At 36.7% G+C, this 22,879-nt stretch overlaps 1 protein-coding gene across 3 annotated transcripts in view; it reads right to left on the bottom strand.

Annotated features, from left to right (window-relative positions):
• Window positions 1–2,733: 2,733 nt before the first annotated feature.
• Window positions 2,734–22,879, bottom strand: part of LOC143240800 (metabotropic glycine receptor-like) — an 88,661-nt gene continuing 68,515 nt past the window's right edge. For all 3 annotated transcript variants that reach the window (XM_076483878.1, XM_076483880.1, XM_076483879.1), the window contains exons 9-11: window positions 22,409–22,514; window positions 18,443–18,622; window positions 2,734–10,730 (exon numbers count right to left, since the gene is read on the bottom strand). In XM_076483878.1, coding sequence (XP_076339993.1) covers window positions 10,422–10,730; window positions 18,443–18,622; window positions 22,409–22,514 — 595 coding nt within the window. In that variant the 3' untranslated portion in view covers window positions 2,734–10,421. The remainder of the gene's footprint in view (window positions 10,731–18,442; window positions 18,623–22,408; window positions 22,515–22,879) is intronic.

Below are 22,879 nucleotides of genomic sequence, written 5' to 3'. Positions count from 1 at the left end.
ACCTGGTGATACCAAGCCTTTGAAAAAGTTAAAAATATCTCCACAATGTAGTTACTGTTACATGAACCTGCGTGATACATTAAGAAATGTTATAGAAGTTTCCTGATTTAACAATTATTCAGAATTAACGAAAATATTATTCTGAAACATTACAATTTAGCAAGATAATTCTTTATCTTATTGGGCTCATAACACTTTAAATCGAAGTTCAATAAATTAGATTTCCATCTGGTATGTTAAACTATCTTACCGTTTAAAATATATTTTATTCAGATAGAAAGTTGGGAAAATCTTATAATTAAACGCTTAGTGCTTCTTTCTTTCTTGAGTATCATTGTTTTTAAATTGAACAATTAAATCTGAATATATGATAGTATGTTCGTTATATAATAACTAATTAAACAGCCAACGCCACAAACGAAAGGATGTTGTGTTGACTAAATAATGTTCATTTTGTGTTTGTAATTTGTGGTATTTTCACACAACCATAAGTATTACAAGTCCTTAGAATAACGGGGGCTTCGTCAGAATATTTAATATGAAATAATTATATATTCTCTGATTAACAGAGTTTGTGAGAAAAGAAATAAAAAGAAACCAAACACAAATGCACAATCTTTATTAAAATGTACTTTACTTAACTCGATAAACATTTGCCTTTACTGAAAAGTTAGACGTAAAGTATAACAGTTTAGTTCTCACCTAGATTTCTTTGTTATTCTTCTATAGATAATAGAATGTTTGCTATGACACAGCACGTGCGTAAAGGTCAATGGCAGCAGTGTACTCCACTGACAGAGTAAATGTCAAGATGTTAGATCCTTCCCTACGATTAATGGGAAATATCAGTCACGTTACAAGCACTAATTGCTAAGCGTGAATTCAATCTAATACAAAACACTTGAAGTGTGAAAAAAGGTGTGGCCAAAAAAAGGACTGAGTGTATGACTTACAGGAATAAAAGTATAATTTGTGGCCAAACTGGTAACTACACTTATAAAAATGATAATAATTGTAAAACACATATTCATCCATTAGTTAGCCAGACCGCGTTTTCTGTTGGACTTGGAGCAAGATGCTGGAGAAAATAAAAACGCGCCCTAGGAAGCAAATAAATGAATTTATCTGCATCTGCTTTCACCCTATAATGTTGCTGATATATTTCAACCGTCTTTAATGTAAATGACACAAACTAAAAAGTCCACTTTTGGTCTTAGCTGAAACAACAATAACAATTTTAATGTGATAGCGTATGACGTTTTGCATAGGCGTGCACAAACATTTTGGTCAAAAATTTGGGAGGTTTGTTGAACGACTTTCAACACGTGGCTTATATGTAGACCAATTTTAACATCTAATTGTGGGTCGTAAATTTGAAAATAATCCATAAAAGTTAAATATGTTTTTCTAACACTTAAAATATCCGTGCTTTTAGTCCGAAGAAAAAAAAAAAAGGATGAACTTCAATCACAACTAGATATCTTATATTTCATTTATTTCTTAATGGATTATCTTGAAATTCAGTACGTGAAGTAAGAATCTACTGAAGTACACACACTGAAAATTTGTGATACTTTAGATTAGCACAGTTCGAGCTATAGAAAGTGATAAATCTCGAAACTGTCACCCCAACAATAACACATGGCCCGGCATGGCCAGGTAATTAGCTTATTCGTTGGTAAAAGAGTAGCATGAGAGTTGGCTGTTGGTGATGATGACTAGCTAACTGCCTTCCCTTTAGTCTTACACTGTTAAATTAAGGACGGCTAGCGCAGACAGCCCTCGTGTAGCTTTACGCGAAATTCAAAAACAAACGGATCAGTATGTTTCCTCCCTTTGTGATGCTCTGCTATCAACTTATTGATATTAGAAAGTTTAGAGATTTTTTTGTGAATCCAAGACTTCTCACTTAACAGGAAAAATTGAGACGTGGTAATATAACTTGCAGCCAAAACAATTTGCAGGACACTGTGTGTTATTGTTTGGGTTTTTTGAAAAACCTTTACCAACGAATAGTGGGATTGGCCATTACGTTATAACGCTCGAACGGCTGAAAAGGCGAGCATGTTTGTTATGACGGGGATTCGAACCCACGACCCTCATATTAGGAATCGAGCGCCCTAATTACCTCGCCATGCCGGGCTCTAACTGATTCACTGATGATGTATAAGAAAAGCAATCAATCTTCGATCTCTGCAAGTATGCACAATTTTGTTTTAAATATAATTAAAGATTATTCTTTACTTTACACAACGTATTCTGTCTGCTTATTCATTTAGCTTAAAACTCAGTAAATTTGGTTAAACTCAAACTTATTCTAGGATTACCTTTACAAAGAGAACTCATCTAACACTCTTTGTGAAAATCAGTTAATCTAAGAATACCATAGCTGGCCATTTCAAATGAAATTCACGATCTGAAGAAATCTCATGAGTGCCAGTAGAAAAGAAAAAAAAGTCTAATTTAACATCCTATGTGTGACCTCGCAGCTATCTTTACTGTGGAAGGACAAAAGATGCTAGCTACTCTTGGTGAATAACGCAGTACAATAAGTAGGTAGAGCAAAAGAAACTTAACAGCTTTCTTGATCAACGAGTTCTGTGGCAACTGGACAAATATATACCTGCTGAAATAACAAATTTTGAAAAAATTCCTATCTGCAAGAAGAAAGAAAGTTTGTATATATACCGATTATTTGCTTTATATGGAAATTATTTTAGAGAATGACGTAGATTTGCAACGTGACTGCTTTTTTTAACAGAAAATTGCATACCCACCTTTGGCTTTGGTGATAGCTCTATAGATCCAGTGAAAGTCTAATGGTAAAAGTAAACTATCAGTCCACGATGGGCTTTCTTTTTTGAAGCTTTTGTAATGTATTTTAAATGTCTCACCTTAAAAGTTTTGCACGTCATTTCAAGGAGAGTATACTCTTCCGTCGTTTTGTCTTAAAAACGAGGAAAACAAATTTGTTAAAAATGAGCCAAATCTTTGTGAGGATTTTCAGTAACGTTTGTTCTCAAAGGAAATTGTTTTAAGACAGAGAAAATGGATCATAATGTAGCAGTCGAGTGGGGAAACTTGACAGAAATGGCAAAGCAGTTGCGTCACTTTTTGCTCAAAACAGCCTATTTCACAGTAGAAATTTAGTCAATATTTACACTATCTGAATTTGGAATATTTAATACATTAAACTGAATAATAATACTTAACTTTGCTTCTACGGAAAACTATATTTTAGATTAAGAAGACTAATTAAAAAAATATATATTTTTCTTATGAAATACATCTCTAATTCAGGCTTAAGACTTTATTCTAACCATAGTGTAAACAGCAGCAATATCTTTATTCTCCGCATTGTAGTTTGGCGTTTCATTACTGCACATTTTCGTTATTATGGGAAACAAGCCAAAATGCGTAGTTTTTTTTTCAGTTTTTGACTTGTAAAATTTTGTTGAAACTCAACTATTTACGATAGCTGCTGCAGTAACAACATAGAGGTTATTCTAGGAAATATTTTTATTTTTCGATATATGATAAAATTTAAGATGAATATAGTTTGGCTTTGGACTACTAACTTAATATGCTAAGTTTAGTCTGAATTGATGAAATTGTTTACGAGGAGATCCGTCCATAGACAGACAGACAGAAAGTTTTCATTGATATTCGATAATTAACAGCCCCGACATGGCTTAAGCCCGGCATGACCAGGTGGTTAAGTCGCTCGACTCCTAATCCGAGAGTCACAGATTCGAATCCCCATCGCACCAAACATGCTCGCTTTTTCAGCCGTCGGGGTGTTAGAAAGTGACTGTCAATCCCATTATTCGTTGGTAAAAGAGTACCCCAAGAGTTGGCGGTGGGTGGTGATGACTATTTGACTTCCCTCTAATCTTACACTACTAAATGAGGGATAGTTGGCACAGATAGCCCTAGTGTAGCTTTACGCGAAATTCAAACCAAATCGATATGTCTTGCCACATGCAGTGTACATGCGAGAACGTTAGTACCACAATTTTTATACTTACTTCTACCTCGTTTCGCTCACCAGAGCTAGGTAAAGCAATTAATTTATAAATAATTATTTGATTTTAATTATCACACTTGTGATAATATAGAATGCAATAAACAGTTAAATTATCCGGTTTTTTTCTAATTAGAATTTCTCGAAATTAACGTACAAAACACACACACATCTTAAGGATGTTTATAATTGTTGTTTAAGATGATGTTCAGATAAAACAATGGTTTGGATTCTTTCAGTCTACGAATCTTTAAAAACTAAATTACTGATGTTATATTAACGATAATATTTGAAAATTAATTGGAACATTTATCCGAGGGTCGCTGATTTAAATCTCCGTCGCGCCAAACATGCTCGTCCTTTCAGCCATGGGGGCTTTAGAATGTGACGATCAATCCCCCGATTCGTTGGTAAAAGAGTAGCCCAAGTGTTGGCGGTGGGTGGTGATGAATAACTGCCTTCCCTCTAGTCTTACACTGCTAAACTAGGGACGGCTAGTGCAGACAGGCCTCGTGTAGCTTTCCACAAAATTCAAAACAAACAAGACCACATAACACCACTTCTGACCTGGTCGTGCAAAATCCCTCTTTGACGGACTTTTATACAGTAGAAAAAGTTCCGAAATTTAGGAGCTAAAATTGGAACAGACAATCAAAAGTGGAAATATTATATTATATTATAGGAGAAAAAGTGAAAATAGACTTGCGTATCTCAACAAAGTCGGAGAAATCAAGAATGACCAACCGACACTTATTAGCCATGAAATCAACCGATATTCATCATTTCAAATCAGTGCTTACTGAGACCATTAGCATTTTTAAAACTAAATCTTTAGAACAAAACTATATTTCAATTAATAGAGTTTAATATACTCATTTCTGATACCCTAAAGTATTTCAATAATGTGTGGATATAATGTCACAAATAATTATTTGTAATTATTCAACGAGCTACTTGGTAAATTAGTTGTGCATTTGTCTTTCCTCTCTAAAACATCAACTTCAGTGAAGAAAAGATAGAATCAAAGAATAACTTACAAACCTATTATATTGTGTGTTTTACTACTCCACCTACAGTCAACTAGTTTCGTCGAATTCACAGTTCATCAGTTCTGTTTGTGAGGGTCACATGTTCAAATAACTAGAGAATTTTGGGTTATTAGTGATGATTAAAGGACTTTATGTCAAACCCTACAAACGTTTCGCTTCCCATTACTATAAGAGTGGTAGGTCTACGGATTTATAAGGGGTTCAATTCCCCTCGGTGGATTCAGCAAATAGCCCGATGTGGCTATGCTATAAGAAAACACACACACTCTTACTGTGCTTCTTTGACTTACTTTCCCAAACAGCTCCCCAGCTGGACAGCGGAATGTCTACGGACTTACAACACTACAATCAGGGGTTCAATTCCCCTCGGTGGACGCAGCATATAACAAAGCATATTGCTTTGCTATAAGAAAAATGCACACACTTCCCAGGCAGTATTTGGAATTAAGTACTAAGCTACATAATGGGCTATCTGTACTCTGCTCATCACGAGTATTGAAACCCGGTGTTTAGCGTTGTGCCATTGGGGGACTCCCAAGCAGTATCGTACAGCTGTGAATTCGGCGGAACTGATTTACTGCAAATGGAATAGTTGAACGTAAAATAGGTTTAACTAAGTAGGGTAGCTATGTTTTCTTCTCTGTGGCATAAAATTTTAAGGAAGGGCCAACAAATTAAAAAATTTAAATCGATCTAAATTTTTCATGAAATGGTTATTAAAATAAATTATACATATAAAAAAAATACATAACTGAATAAAAATAATTTGTCTGTTATAAACATATTAATTTTTATTACAATAAAAAAGTTGAAACTAACAAACAAGTATAGCTTGGTTACTTTAGGTTATCTCATACTCTCATGACATTTTTAATTACCTAGCTTACTACTAGACAGTTGTTGTTTTGAATTAAGCACAAAGCTACACAAAGGGCTATCTGTGTTCTGCCCGCAACGGGTATCGAAGCCCGGTTTTTAGCGTTGTAAGTCCGCAGACATACCACTTGGGAGCACTACTAGACAGCACAAGCAGCAAACACAGTGGGGAAGAAGGATATAAAAAAAGGTCAGTTATTGCTTTGGCTAACAATTTAAAGCCTCGATTCTACATTGGCCTTAAGATTTTGGCCAATGAACATAAAGAAAAAATATGCATTTTGCGTTGTTAAACTCAACCACTTATTTGAGTAGAGCTTCAAAAGATGAAAATACAAAAAGGAAAAATATAAATAAAAAACTTTTTTAGCATTTAATAGGGGAAATGTGAACACTATGAAATTAACCTAAATACTAGCTGGTCAAAAGTTTAAGACCACACTGAAACGAAGCGTTAATCGGTAAACACGTAACGAAATTTAGTCATTTGTGTTCAAGCATTAGCGTTGTCGACATCTCCCTCTGACACCTCCTGTGTTACATCAGGTAAAAACATGGCAAAGGCTAGAAAGTTGAGAGAGTTTGAATGTGGCAGAATTGTCGAGCTGCAAAAGCAAGGTCTCTCTCAACGTGCCATCGCTGGTGAGATTGGGCGTAGTAAAACTGCTGTTGCAAATTTCTTAAAAGACCCTGACGGGTACGGAACAAGAATTTCAAATGGTCGGCCCAAGAAAATTTCGCCGGCGTTGAGCAGGAGGATTCGACGGGTTGTCCGGCAAGACACTAGCCGATCGTCGAACCAGATTACGGACGCAGAATGCAGCTCAAGAACAATAAGACGGCATCTACGAGAGAAAGGCTTTAAAAACTGTAAACGTCTTCAAAGGCCACGCCTCCTTCTACACCAACCCGGCATGGCCAAACGTGTTAAGACTCGTAATCTGAGGGTCGCGGGTTCGCATCCCCGTCGCGCCAAACATGCTCGCCCTTTCAGCCGTGGGGGCGTTATAATGTGACGGTCAATCCTACTATTCGTTGGTAAAAGAGTAGCCCAAGAGTTGGGGTGGGTGGTGATAACTAGCTGCCTTCCCTCTAGTCTTACACTGCTAAATTAGGGACGGCTAGCACAGATAGCCCTTGAGTAGCTTTGTGCAAAATTCCAAAAACAAACAAACAAACTTTTCCCTTTTCTTATTTTCATCTTTCGAAGCTCTACTCGAATAAGTGGTTGAGTCTAACAACGCAAAATGCACATTTTTTCTTTATGCTCATTGACCTTAAGACTTTGGGTAGCATTGTATCTCTCAGTAGACGGAAGCAGTTGATTAGTTTGTGTCATTACTGCAAGTGAAAAATTACAGTGTACAAATTTATCATACTTGTAGAAATTAGACAAACTTTTGATGATAAGCTATTCTTACTTTTATAAAATGACTTTAAGAATAAATATTTATTACGTATAATCGTAGAAATCTCGCAAAGTGACGTATGGACCAAGAATTTATAAACACTGTATTATAATAGTGATGCTCGGCATGGCCAGCTGGTTGAGGCACTCGACTCGTAATCTGAGGGTAGCAAGTTCGAATCCCCTTCACACCAAACATGATTGCCCTTTCAACCATGGGGTTGTTATAATGTGATGGTAAATCCCAATATCCGTTGGTAAAAGAGTAGCCCAAGAGTTGGGGGTGGGTGGTGATGACTAGCTGCCTTCCCTTGAGTCTTACGCTGATAAATTATGGATGGCTAGCGCAGATATCCCTCATGTAGCTTTGCACGAAATTCAAAAAACAAACAACTACAATATTGAGTAAATAATTCTACGTGTTATTTTATTATTAAATAGTTCAAAAACATACAAACAATTTTTCAATTACATAAAGAATAATTTCAACGAAACCGTTCTCATAATCAATAAATTAAAAATGTGTCACATTATACACACAGAATCTGTCAAATACCTTAAAGTTATTACATACCTTGTTACAGGCTCGTATTGGCTAACAAATAACAAGAAGATCTGCGATATTTGCTATGTTCGGTAAATAATTAACACGTTAGGCAAATTCAAATACATACAAAGAAAACGGTTTCTGGTGGTTGCAAACCTACAAAATATTATGCGATTAGCAAACCCGTGGATCCATGGCCTACATGTACAGGGCCGCTATAAAGCAAATCTAACTTTACTTGAAATACTAATTTTTGCTTTTTTCAGTTTAATGATCATTGCATTATAATGCAAATTTAATTTCTTTAACTAAGTTACAAACGTTAATTCGTAATAATCTAAATAAATGCCAGATTTCGAGTCCAATTTCGGGGAATCCCTGGAAAATAGTATTTGTGAAATACTTCGGTTCCCTAACAGATTAAGTGAAATGTTTTACCTTTGTGAAATACCCCAGTTTCCCAAGGGACTAAGTAAAATGTTTTACTTTTGTGAAACACTCCAGTTTCCCAAGGGACTAAATGAAATGTTTTACCTTTGTGAAACATCCCAGTTTCCCAAGGGACTAAGTGAAATGTTTTACCTTTGTGAAACACCCCAGTTTCCCAAGGGACTAAGTGAAATGTTTTACCTTTGTGAAACACCCCAGTTTCCCAAGGGACTAAGTGAAATGTTTTACCTTTCTGCAAACCTCGAGCCGTGACGATTTATTTGGCATCACTTAAAAGTTGACGAGTTCTGCAGTTTAAGAGAAGGGATTTCTGCAAATCTCGAAACTGAAACAATGGTACCATTTAGAAGTGGGCGCGTCCAACAGTCTAGGACAATTTACGCGACACACACACACAGACATCAAATCTTATTATATAGATGATGTAATTTTTCGCTTTATTTGTTTATTTATAACAATGGCAAAAAATGTGTTAAATTCTATCGTGTTTCAGAACTTTCACATAAAGCTATACATAGAGCTGCCTGTGCATAACTGTCCTTAATTCGGAACAGATAGTATATAGGGAAAGCAATTAGTCAACAGCACCCACCGCCAACTCTTGGGCTACTCTTATCTGATCGATATCGAATGTACTGTTCCAAAGTGCCGAGCGCGTTTGTACATCAGCGGGACGCGAATCAAAACCTTCGGATCCCCTGTGTGGCAACACAAACCACAAAACGTCTTCTGAAGCCATAAACAATATTATATATTAACTTAATGCGATATTGTCAACATACCATGAGTCTTTTTTTATTGTTATTTGGAGAGCTTTTGTTTTTGTTCCAAAATACATCGTTTGTTCACGGATATCCCAATGTAGCTTTGATATAAGAAAACACACATACACTTGTTCATAGAACAGTTAGTATATCTTGGACAAATGCTAACAGTTTAGTTACTGTTTTGAATTTTTTAAAAAAGCAAATATCAACATAAGAATTTTGGAGAAACGCATACAACCACCAGACACTTAAGTTTGTGTTTATCCTTATTGTATGATAATTAAATATATACAATATTTTCTATTTCTTTATACTTTGACTAACTACTCGTATATATACAAACAATATTTAGGTTTTAATGCAGTAACCATTCTCACAATAAGCGTGCTTCGAAGCTTAACGTACAGTGATCGCCGGCATGGCATTGTGTCATGGTAATGTATTTTAATGTTTATGTGAATCGTATGTGCCTGATGAATAATCGACATATTCCAAAGTGGAACGCTGCACAACCTATACAGTACAATTTGTACGCCCCACACACACACACACACACACAAATCATAAAAAATGGCAAAGTTAGGCCCTAGAGGCTTCGACTAAGGATGGAGGTAATAAACGTGCTGAAAATTTCATATTCAAAAATTTAAAAGTGAATATCTTATTCTATAACTAAAATTATTCATTTTTTAATATAAAATACGTGCTTTTGCTAAGTGCAGTAATTGATTCTATTTTAAATATTTCACCTATCTCAAATAAGTAACATCATAATACTCCTTTCAGAGACTAGCACTGACCAATAAGGTACGTCTCTAAAAGTATACCTTACAAATAAGGACTGGCTTTAACCAATGAGATGCATCTTTGGAAACATATATTCCCAACCAGGTTTGGCATTAACCAATCGGGTTAATTTTTAAAAGAGTGCTTAAAGACCAGGAACTAACACTGAACAGTCAATAATGCTCTCACTCTTGAAAGTTCCTTATAGCGTACGAAGAATGCATTTAAGTCACATCAATGAAACAAATTGAAATTAGAAGATATGTTTCATACAAATATATTATCTATCGTGTCTTACTTGATCCATCAACATTGTTCAACGTAAAGTTTTAGCTGTAAGTGGAGAGACAGGGAGAATTTAACCTTACAATCGAAACTTATAAGAAACTCTTAAAATAAAATAAAAAAAAACGAATAAATTATTAACTGGTAGGCCTAAAACAATAGTTCGTCTCACTGATATGAAGAATTTTTGCAGTCGTGCTGAACTAGTATTTCATCTGTCCGAAATTTTTCACTTAAACCCACTTTTAAAACTGACCGATGCAGCAGGCATTATTAGTTCGTCTGTACGGATCGACGGCCCATCACCCTGAATAGGAACGCCCTCTATACTCGCAAATGACTCTTCAGGCGTTTTTGAAATTTCGGTAAACTCGTGATCGTAATCGTGGTGATGTTGTTTCTTGTGAAAAGCTTGCAGAGAGAACCGCCTGTGGGTCACCTTCCGCCCCCCACGTCGTTTAGAAATGTGGGGATTGTCTTTCCTCATGGTTTTGTTTCGAAGTATTTGAAGCTGGGTGTAAACACGGCGAAGTTCTGCCTATAAAAGAGAAAACAGGATATTACAGGTTAGTATACAGATATTAAATAAAATTGGACTTTAAATCCTACCATAGCCTGATGGTTACGCGGCGCTCGACTTACTATCTCTGGATCGCGGGTTCGAATCACCGTCACATCGAACATGCTCGCCCTTACAACTTTGGGGCGTTATACTGTTACACTCAATCTCACTATTCGTTGGTAAAAGGGTAACCCAATAGTTGATAGTGGGTATTGATGATCAACCGCCTTCCCTCTAGTTTATTACTTGGTTAAGTTGTTTGGCGTTTACTGGCGCAAAACAACTTGGCTATCTGCGCCAAACGACAGTAAAAGAAAGAAAGGTAAAATTATTATAAAAATTAAAAATAAGCCAAGTTGAAGCAAAACAATGTCCAAAAATCGGATAAAAGATTTAAATAGAATTAAAAAGGCCAATGCCACTTAAAAAGTTAAAATCACAAGCAAGTTGGGCAGTGTCACTACCGCCAGTAACACTCTCCAACACCAGGGATAAACCCGTAGAAAAAACATGTCTGAAATGGTGCCGTTGCTCACGGTCGTAATGAAGTCACAACAGTAAGACGCGAGTTATTGTGATTTGAGTGTCACATAGACCACACATTGGTAGATCAGTCCCAGATAAAAGAAAACGATGAGTTAAAAACTATGACTAATCATTAGCCTGGTCAGGACAACTTCCTCCTTCTGATCCTTACGGAAACAAGATGGCCAAAAAACAACAAAAGGTTTGAACTGGAAAAGCTTGTTACGATGTTGCTCTCTCCAAGTCGACTACCAACTGGCGTGAAGCCGAGTCTTAAATACAGGGTCATAGACCATATAAGAGAAAGGCACAGCTGTGACAGAATATAAGCAGATAGACTTAACTGCGGCGTCAGTGAGCTCATTTCCGCGAATACTGACGTGTCCAGGTATCGAGACAAAATTAATATGCATACAAATTAAAGAAAAATGGACCAGTCGTTTATGACAGGGTGAGAACTAACGCTAAGCGATTCCAGAATCAGTTGAGAGCTGAGAGAGTTGGTGTAAATAGTACAATCTGTGTACTGCATAGCTTCTAGGTGATCCAGGGCAAGAGAAATGGCATTCAACAAGGAATGAACACAGAAACAGTAGAAGGGATCCTGTTAACAACCACTGAGTCACAAAAAGCCATGGCAGAGCCCACAGAGTTACTCGATTTCGAACCATCTGTATAAACGGAGATGGAAGAATGAATCGAAAGATGTTCAGCAGAGAGAAGATGGTACTTCCAACTGGGAATATCCACCTTTCTCAAATGACTCAAAGAAAAGGCACAGGTGGAGACAGTAATAAAAAGGCTAGAGGGAAGAATGGCAGACCATTTATTTCAAAAGAACATAACCCACTGAGGAAAGAAGATACAACCCCACGTGAGATGCTGTGGTAAGGACTGAAGTTTAATGACATACTACAAAGAAAGTTGCAAACAGTGGAGGTGAAGAGTTGTATTGTGGGACTTACTTAATGTACAACTTCTTAAGTGGAGAAGTGCAGAAAGATCCCTTGCAAAGTTGAAGCCCTATATGGTGAATGGGGTCCAGTATGTTCAAGGCCGAGCTCCTGGCTGAATCATAGACCAGAGATCCATAGTTTAGTTTGAATCAAATGAGGACATGATATATCCTGAGCATGGAACATTGATCAGCTCCTCAAGAGGTGAAAAATAGGACACAGAGGATGTCCAGTATCTTCATAAACTTTACATGTAGCTGTTTAATGTGAGGATTAAAATCAGCTTACTATCAAAGATAAACTCCAAGAACTTTGCCTCACGGACAAAAGGGAGAATAAAATTAATAAAATGGAGCTTGGGATCAGGGTGTATACCCCATTAGTGGCAAAAGTGAATGCGTACAGTTTTGGAGAAAGAAAAAATAAAACCATCTTATGTGGTTCACTTCAACAAGTGATTGAGGGTAAACTGAAGCTGCCACCACTCAAGAAACCTCATGTGTGATGACCGAAATCAGATGTGGAAGTTATAGACATAGACCTTGTTTGCAACAGTAGGTTAATGTTGTGTAGTGATAGCATTAATCTTGATACTGAAAAGTGTGACACTCAAGAGACAGCCCTGAAAGATCTCAAATTCCTGTGGAAAAGAATGGACAGGAAAGTGTCGAACCAACACAAACTTGAATTCGTCTGTCCAGTAAAATATTCTGGACGAAAACGGGTAGATTGTCATGTAATTCATAGGAGTGGAGGTCCCACAAAATTCCGTACCTCTATGTAGTGTCATGAGCCTTTTTAAGGTCACAGACACAAAATAAATTGTTTCCTCTTGAGGAAGGCTTTCCTGATTAACGTTTCAAGTCAAATCAGGTGGTTCACAGTAAATTACTGTCAATGAGAGCACTGGATGGGTGAAATGAGGTTGTCTGATTCGAGGAACCAACCAAGACAAGCATTAAACATTCTCTCGACAACCTTACAGAGCCAGCTAGTCAGAACAATTGGGCGCTAGTTAGAAAGTATCTTGGGATCCACCCCAGGCTTAGGGAAAGGGAAGATAATAGCATGGCACCAAGTATCAAGAAAAACATTCCCCTGCCAGATCTGGTTAAAAACAACCAGAAGAATTGCAAGAGAAGGAGGAGAGAGGTGGTGCAGCATTTCATAGTGAACATCATGAGGTCCAACTGATGTACTGCCAGATTGATGAAGATCAAACTCGAGTTCTACCAAAGCAATTGCTTTGCCCGAAACTTGATGGCCAAGAAGGCGGGGGAAATAAACAGATGTACTAGATGCACGAAAAAAGCTCTGGACATTAGCAACTTCCTGGTCATTGGATAACAAAATGAAAAGGGGATGGGAAGTATACTTCCCATTGATATTTCGAATCTTGTCCCATAGGATTTTGAAACTGTTGGTAGAAGAGATGCTAGTCGTGAACTTAATCCAAGACTTCCTTTGTATTTGACATCTAACCTGCACAGGCATGGGACCACTGGAAACAACACAGTTTTAAAGATTGGGATATATGTGAAAGATAACCCAGGCCCGTTTTTGAGCAGAAGAACTCCAACATGGATAAGAATATTGTGGAAAACATGCCGAGGTCTTTACAACAGAATGAGCAGATGGCTGGACAATACAGCCAATCACTGCTATCACACTGCCGTCTATCCATGGCTCTGAGAAAGCATGAAAAAAGGCTAGTTTGATTAGTCCAACCAAGGTACATGGGTTGGGTGATATCAATCATGGAAAATCTTCCACTAAGTCACTGGAAGGGATGGTGGAGACAAAAACGTGCCAACATGCTTATCCATAGAGGGCAAAAAGACTCCTCGCATGGCTTACGACTCTGTTAGAGGTACAGAAAGATGTGTCTGTCCTCCCATTGTAGCAGTGGAGTGTAGTGCAACAGCATATGTCCAAGATGGAATTGGAAACAATAACTTCTGAGCCTCAAGGTAAGAAATGTTGCTGATCATTTTCAAATGTTATACCTCTTTCTCCTCCACCAATCTAAAGCAAGAACGAAAGTAAGAGGAGTAAGAGCCACCACAATTAACACAGTGAGCATCCAGTTTGCACTCATAGGCATCATGGTCTCTGCCAACGAGCACACGTCAGAGAACACAAAATGATGCCTTTGAGTGACCAAACTGCTGACACTGGGAACAGCTGAGAGGCTTGAAAATATATGGCCGTACCTTAACAGTTTAGATAACCCGCCGTGACAGCAGCAGCTGGACGTGGTGATTTAAACGTAAAAATTAGAACAACGGTAGGCAGCGTAATTCCATCCTTAGGAGAGGAGATACACTTCACTACAGAAACTCACTGGGTTGAGTAATCAGCGAAAATCTCTGACTTTGAGATGTTCTTCAAGCCATTCTCAACAATAATTTCTCGCGAGGAATTCAAAGTAGCGTGAGAAGTAACCTAAAATGGTATATCTCCAATGATCTTCAAATTCAAGAGTAGCTCATTTTGTTTTGAGGTAGATGTTTCCACCAAAATGTCCTCAGAACGTAGCTTCTTCACTGACTTAGGGAAGCCAGCAAGTCCCTGTAATCCCTTCTGAATAAAAACGGGAAACATTTACTCTGATGGTTTGTCTGACAAAGAATGTAGTATGAGAACATGAGGTACAGAAGTAGAAGAAGGTTAAGATAGCTGTCCAGAGTCTTCAAGACATGGAGGTTTACCAATGATCTGTTTTATTGTCATTTTATTTTTATTTGGATTTGAGGAAACCATAATGAAAGAAGAAATACTCAGTGCTCACTGACTCTATCCACCATGGAATCCTATGAGAAGACACGATACAATACCAAAGAAGAACACTGCAGCAAAGTGATCGTTTTGTGAGCACTATACCCAAAAGCCAGCATCAGACATAATGTCCACAACACCCGATGAGAATGCCCAACACTGGTACTCGGTTGATGCTATCCCAACAGGACCAGCTGACTGACCCTTGGAATTCAAAGCCAAAGTGGTATGTTGAAGTTGAATCCCTCAACCATCGAGATCCTCTCCTCTCCTTTATGGCTCGCCACGCACGGCAAACACGTGGGTGGACATTCAAATCCCAGAACAGGTAAACCGAAAAAACAGAACCTTGTCTGGAAGGTCTCCTCACTACCTACAGGAAACCATGCCGAGTGGCTCTCTAGTCTATCACTGCCAAATTAAGGACAACTAACGCAAATATTCCTCTTGTAGTTTTTCGCAAAATTCAAAACAATCTAAAACAGTTAAACGTTAAAGAAAAGTTCCACACAACGTGCTGAAGTTTCCGGTAGATGGTAAAGTAGAACTCATAAGATGAAACGTTCCGTTTGACTTCCAAGTGATAAAGACATACTACCCATAAACCTCAAAATAAAATGTGTCCCGCTACAGTGTGTCACCAGTAAGACTAAAGGTTTATAACGCTAAAAATCGGGTTTCGATACCCATGGAGAGCACAGACAAGCTATTGTACGTAACAACAAACAAACATATACACAACACGGTTTTTAGCTACAGAGTTTTGTTTACAAGTTACTACATATTATTCATCCCGTAATAATTTTTATGAAAAAAGTAGTTTGGAAAACGTATCTCCTGAATTGGTATTTAGCATAGCTGTTGCTTTATGGTAGACAACTGTTTATAATATTTCATAACGAACATCCCCTGATAAGGAAATGATCAAAATAATTTAAATTTAGTTTATCCCCCCATGTGAGCAATTACCCAAAAGTTATTGGTATTTAGTTTTGTTTATTTTTGAAGCAAAGCCACATTGAACTATCTACTGTGTCCGGATAAGGGAATCGAACCCTGGATTTAAGCGCTTTAAGTCTATAAACTTGCTGTTGTCCCAACAGGAGATATTTGATGTTCATCAAACCATTTTATTCGGTCAATATGGATTGAATTCTTTTATCCCTTACGGTGTCTTATACACACGTGGTGTAAAACAAACCGAACAATTCATAGATCCTGAAGTTTCTGATATAGTTTTCTCCGATGTTAAACAGCTGACCAATTTTAAGGCACCAAGGTCATAATATCCACCGCTAAAATGGCTTTGCTCGGATCTTTGAAAAGAATAATGTGTGATCCGCAGCCAGACACGCTACACAATAGGCAACATCCGATCCTATTCAAAGAAGGAGAGAAACAGAAGTTCCTAGAAGAAAGTTTGTTATGACTATTAATAACGATATGAAATTAGTTTTGACTGAAAGAAAAAGTGCTGGCAACGTAGTTCAATTTATCTTGCAATTTCCTAGTGTTAAAGATTAAATAATAAAAATTTGAATACAACCCTAACAGTACTTTTAATGTGATAAGCTCAGAAAGATTTGGAACTAAGAGCTTAAACATTTGATGTACAATTTGCCCGCTAGTGACAAGTTGTGAAAATATGACGTCATCGTTTTTGGCGAGACATGTCCCCATCCCTGAAAGTGTAGTGTAGCGTCATCTGGTGGTATGTTACGCATACTCTGTTATAAATACAAAGGTTTAGTGAACTTTAAATAATTTAAACAATTTATAAGCGAAATAAATATGGTTTTTGCTTCTCTTTACACATGAGAATACTTTACAGTATACACTTGATAGCTCTCTCAAAGCTACGGAGCTTAAATAGTTTACGATACTGTTTACAAGAAATACCCGCATGAAACAAGTATTGTAAAGATTGAGAAAACAATGTGCATTCGTCTGTCTAAAGTGATAAACCTTCTAACAACCGCCATCTCTTCAACAATGTTTGTTTGTTGTTAAATACAATGGGCTATCTGTTCCGTGTCCAACCAGAGTATCAAAACCCAGTTTCAAGTATTAAAAGTATTCAGACATATAACAAATAAAACGTTGATTATAACCAATGAAAGATAAGAAAATATTGTTGCTTTTTATGATATAATTATTCACACTGCACCACTACATAAAAGGAGTTAAGACTAAATTTATACTGCTAATTAATTAGATATGAGTTCTTTTCACCGTTATTAATAAATAAGTTTTTTTTGTTTCATTGAAAGCTACACGAGGGTTGTTTACGCTAGCTAGCTCATATTTTTCACGGAATAGACTAGTCAACACCGCCACCTGCCACCTCTTGGAATACTCCTATTAGGATGAGTAGTAAGATTTAACTTTCTCTCTTTTAACGCACCCATGACCCCAAAGTACGACAAATGTTTTTTTGGGTAATTGGATGCAAACCAAGGACATTCGGGTCCACAGTTAAGCACGTTAACCACTGGGTTGCACTCGGTCCAACAATTACCAAAATAAGATTTACTAAAATCGGTTTGATACAAGAGATTTATATTCAAATTTAAGCAGAGTTCAAATATTTGCGAATCTTGTTACTTTGCTTAAAAAAAAGTAGAGTTAAAAGATGAAAAGGTAAGATGATGGACACGATCAGCAGGAAACCAAAATGTGTGGTGTTTGAAAGAAAGTAAAAACTGTGCCCAAGTAAGAAGCCATAGAAGATTCCAAAATTCTAAAGAAAAACAACCATCACTTTAAAACCAAACAAGTTAATACATACTACCAGAATGCTAATTTGTATGGTAACAATTTAAATGATAAATGCTTACTGGTGTTCATGAACGCGGTCGTAAAAGACAGCATTGGTGTTAATTCAAATACTTTTTTTTCAAACGTGAACACATTGTTTATAAGTAAACATTGCTTATACTCAGACACTTTTAAGCCTAGAAATATACAATAAGAAAGGGTGCGTTTTTCTTACAAGGCCCATTAAAATTCCAATATATTCAGTAAAAAGAGAAAATATTTTAAATCTTGCAATATAGTTGATATTAATAATCACACATTGAAATTTTAATTCAAATAATATTCATGACTTAATGGAACTTAAAACCATAAGCTAGAAAGTAGACATTTTAAGTAAAAAGGTATATTTAGTGTAAATATAAAATTTAGGAGTATAAACGTAAAAAGGTCAAACATAGGTTAGTCTTATACCTATGGTCCTTTACCATTAATCTTTTTTCTTTATTTTTCATGAGAATAAAGCTTTTACGAGAGTAAAATTAAAACTTATCGCTCATTACTTTAAACTTATTTCGGTTGCCCGGCGACAATTAGGTTATGTCACGTGCTACGTACGTTATTTTCAGTTTACTGCCAATTCCTCCCTCCCCTTCTGTTCGTTTTATTACTTACCGTGATGTCTTCGGGATCCATATCAGCAAGACTAATACTGGCAAGATCTAGTTCGCCATTGGACATTATTGCCTCGTGAAGTTTCATAACCTCTGGAAGGTGGTCCTGGACGTCACAAGACGAGAAATGCCTAGTGTGTGGTCTCTCACTCGGATCCGGGGGGCGGTAATGATACCACAGCTAAAACGAGGAGATTAGAATATAAATTAGTAATTCATATACAAAAATTAGTTTGGTTTGTTTTGTATTTCGCGAAAAGCTACATCAGGGCTATCTGCGCTAGCAGTCCCTAATTTTACAGAGTAAGACTAGAGGAAAGGCAGTTAGTCATCACCACCCACTGCCAACTCTTGGGCTACTCTTTTACCAACGAATAGTGGGATTGACCGTCACATTATAATGCACCCACGGCTGAAAGGGTGAGCACGTTTGGTATGACGGGGATTCTAATCCGCGACCCCCAGATTACGAGTCGAGTGCCTTAACCACCTGGCCATGCCGGACCCTATTCGAAAGAGAAAAGTTCTTAAAAAGCTAAATAAAATTAATAACATGAGTCAAGAACTTCAGCTCTTAATTTGTTAATCAGGTGTTTCGTTATCATCTCACTGTTTGGAATACAATTCGTACGTGACGAGTAACCGAGAGTTAAGTCAGAGTGCTTAAAAGTTCACGTTTAGTTCCTGAAATGTTGGCTCTTAGTCTAACTGATTATTCCGTTAAAAACATGTACAAATAAATATGCTACTTATGGAAAACAATCATAATATACGAGACAAACTACCTGATGACAAAATAATTACAGTAATATTTCTTAAGTAGAATATATATGAGAAACAATTCCATTCAGTTTAGTTTAAATATATTCGTTTTACAAAAAAACACTTTCTGAAATGACTTTTTCTGTATTACAATTTATCATCATGATGTTTTACCAGAAACAAAGGACTGAATAGATTCTTGGCATGTATTAAACAAGAAAGAAAGTATTGAATATGGTTTTGGTCTTTTAACACCAGAATAAAAAAATAACTCAATGTGTTTTCATCTCATATTACACTAGAGAGAAGGAACTAAATACGTTTATGGCACACATTGATCTAGAAATAATGGACTGAATGTTTTTGCTATTTATTATACTAGAAACAAAGGACTGAATGTGTTTTTGGCATATATTAAACCATAAATAAAGGACTCAATGTGTTTTTATCGCACATTACCCTAGAGAGAAGGAACTAAATACGTTTATGGTACACATTTATCTAGAAATAAAGGACTGAATGTGTTTCTTTGGCGTATATTACAAGAGAAAGAAAAGGCTAAGTTGACCTATTTTTTAAGCACAAAGCTACACAATAGACTATTTGTGTTCTGCCCACCACGGGTATCGAAACTAGATTTCTAGTATTCTAAGCCCGAAGATAAAATGCTGTGTCAGTAACAAAGAAAAGACTGAATCTGTTTCGAGACAAATTACAATATAAAAAAAGGTTAAACGTAGAATAACTGCCCCTTATTAAACTTTCTGACGTTAACACCATGATACTTAAAACACTGATTGACTCTTCCACCAAAATAATTCTAATTTCCATTTATCTTACTATGTCCATCAGTGTACTGGTCCTGTTAGAAAGTTTATCCTACGTTAGTTTAACTCGCTACAATAAAATAGCAAGACTATCTTACAGGTAAGGTTATTACATATGAAATGCTGCTTGAATTACTAGCTAGAAGTTTGAATGTTTTTATTCTGTATAAACACGTACTGTTCTAGAGTGGTGTTATCTACTTAATAACATTAATACTACTTGTTTACTTGTTTCACAACTTGACTAAAAACTACACAAGCACTACCTAGACAATAGCAGACATTATTACGAAACCAGGCAACAGCACACATCGCCAGTTTTTAGAATACTATTATGTGACCGAAAACTGGGATACGATCGTCATTCTTATAACGTTCACACGACGTCAGAGTGATGAGCGTGTGTCTACAGCAGTGGATTAAGAACCATAAATTTTCGAGTATGCTAACTACCAACTTGGTCCAATACCGTCATGCCTATTACAGTTATTTTCAGTAAATCAAAAAATTCTAACTACCCTTGTTAAGTTATCTGTTAATGCCTAATCTGGTTTTAGTTTTTACTTTATTTGTGTTTAGTACTGATCTTTCAGTTGTAAAAATAAAGAAAAAGGGTTGATGAACATATAATAACAGCCAACAGACGTAAACCAGATTTAAAAGGAATAATCCCAAATTTTGGTCTGTTTTTTAATTTCGCGCAAAGCTACATGAAGGGTATCTGCGCTAGCCGTCCATAATGTAATAGTGACGGTCTAGAGAGAAGACAGCTAGTCAACATCACCCACCGCTAACTCTTGGGCTACTCTTTTACCAATGAAAAGTGAGATTGACCGAAGCTTTAATAACGCCCCCGCGGCTGAAAGGCTGAACACGTTCGATGTCAGGAATGCGAAGCCTCGAACCCCAGATTGCGAGTCGAGCGCCCACTAGGCTGATTATTCCCAAATTTTTCAGATCAAATTAAAATTCGGAGTTTTGAGAGTCAGTGGTATATTTGCGAAAAAATGAACTAAATGACCAGGTCACAAAACCCCGAGTTCACACACAGTCATCTGTAATTTTAAAATACTGACTAACTTGAAGCAGCCTGACAGCAGTACCCGCTGTAACATCAGAGGCCTTTGTTCAGTTTTTTGGAATCGAGTCACGCGATCATTTTTATAAATCTCTCACAGCTGAAAATGCATAGCAGATTCAGTAGCGTCGTTTCTCGAACACCGGACCATCCGGTCCATTTTTCAGAAAAACATCTATTGTCATATTCGATTTTTGACGTTGTTTATTCTTTTCTTTTACATTAATTGAAAGTTTTCAAACTTTTCCCAAAAATGTACACGCGTTTAAGCATAACTGTGGGCCCGGCATGGACAGGTGGTTAAGGCACTCGACTCGTAATCTGAAGGTCGTAAGTTTGAATCCCCGTCACACCAAACATGCTAGCCCTTTCAGCCGTGGGGACGTTATAAAGTGAAGGTCTATCCCACTATTCGTTGTTTGAAATGTAGCCCAAGAGTTGGCGGTGGATGGTGATGACTAGCTGTCTTCTCTCTAGTCTTACACTACAAAATTAGGGACGACTAACGCAGATAACCTTCGTGTAGCTTTGCACGAAATTCAAAAACAAACAAACAAACATAACTGTGATCCTAATATGAGATATAGTGGTTAAAGTACAAGTATATAACCTGTTAGTGTTCGATTTACACACTGTATTAGATCAGTTTTCTTTAATTTCATCAGATGTTTCCAAAAAAGACGTCATTGTAAGTTACGTACCTTATATTAAGGTTAAAGATGTGAGAAGATAGCGATACCTGGAGTTTATTGTCACTCTTATTTTTTTACATGAGATAAAATCGACGTGGACATATTGCTTGAACTCTGAATGAAATGAGCTATTTTAGTTTCTTTAAAGTTATTAATTTTCTTAGCAAAACCAGGATTTTGGCTGTTTTTCTAAAAAAAGAACTGCTTTCATTTAGCTGTGTTTAACATCATTAAACTGTTTGTTTGTCTCGTTCTTTAAATAAAGAATTTTTTATACTGCGTGTAGTCATCTTCTTTCAAATCAATCAGGTAGGAAAATCAATTTAATTCTGCACAACGTTTCCTGTCATTCCTCCAGTTACAACACATGTTAGATCTCAAGTATATCTGAGAATACCAAACAGCCATAATTAAAACAAAAAGCTTCTAAAAATTCATTATCTTTGTGTCACCTCAGCTATCTCGAGCAAAGATCCTCGTGCGACAGAGTAGGGTCGACAGTTTGGCAGTTCGTAAGTTTAATAATAAGATTATAATGCATACAAGTGTTTTATCGTTACTGTAATAAACGAGACGTGAAAAGTCAGACTAAAAACATTAAATCTTACCTTTGGACCAAAAATTACGGTTAAAATACCAGAAACAGTGAGTTGGCATCGGATGAAGAACAGAAAGAATACGAAATCTGGACCCAAGGAGAATCTCATCGAGTGTCTGGAAGAAAATAAAATCATAAACTGTCACATGACGTCGAGAACATAATGTGTAGATGTAGTAAGTGTCTTTAGTCACATGGCGTTTGGAACACAATAATATGTAGGTGTAGTAAGTGTCTTCAGTCACATGGCGTTTCGAACACAATAATATGTAGGTGTAGTAAGTGTCTTCAGTCACATGGCGTTTCGAACACAATAATATGTAGGTGTAGTAAGTGTCTTTAGTCACATGACGTCGAGAACATAAATGTGTAGGTTCAGTAAGTGTCTTTAGTCACATTACGTCAAGAACATAATGTGTAGGTGTAGTAAGTTTTAAGTCACCTGATGTCGAGAACATAATGTGTAGGTTCAGTAAGTATC

The sequence above is a fragment of the Tachypleus tridentatus genome, chromosome 13, assembly GCF_004210375.1.
Source record: "Tachypleus tridentatus isolate NWPU-2018 chromosome 13, ASM421037v1, whole genome shotgun sequence".
NCBI classification, from domain to species: domain Eukaryota; kingdom Metazoa; phylum Arthropoda; class Merostomata; order Xiphosura; family Limulidae; genus Tachypleus; species Tachypleus tridentatus.
Note: the sequence above shows the minus strand (reverse complement) of the source record. Positions and strands in the feature narration are given on the sequence as shown.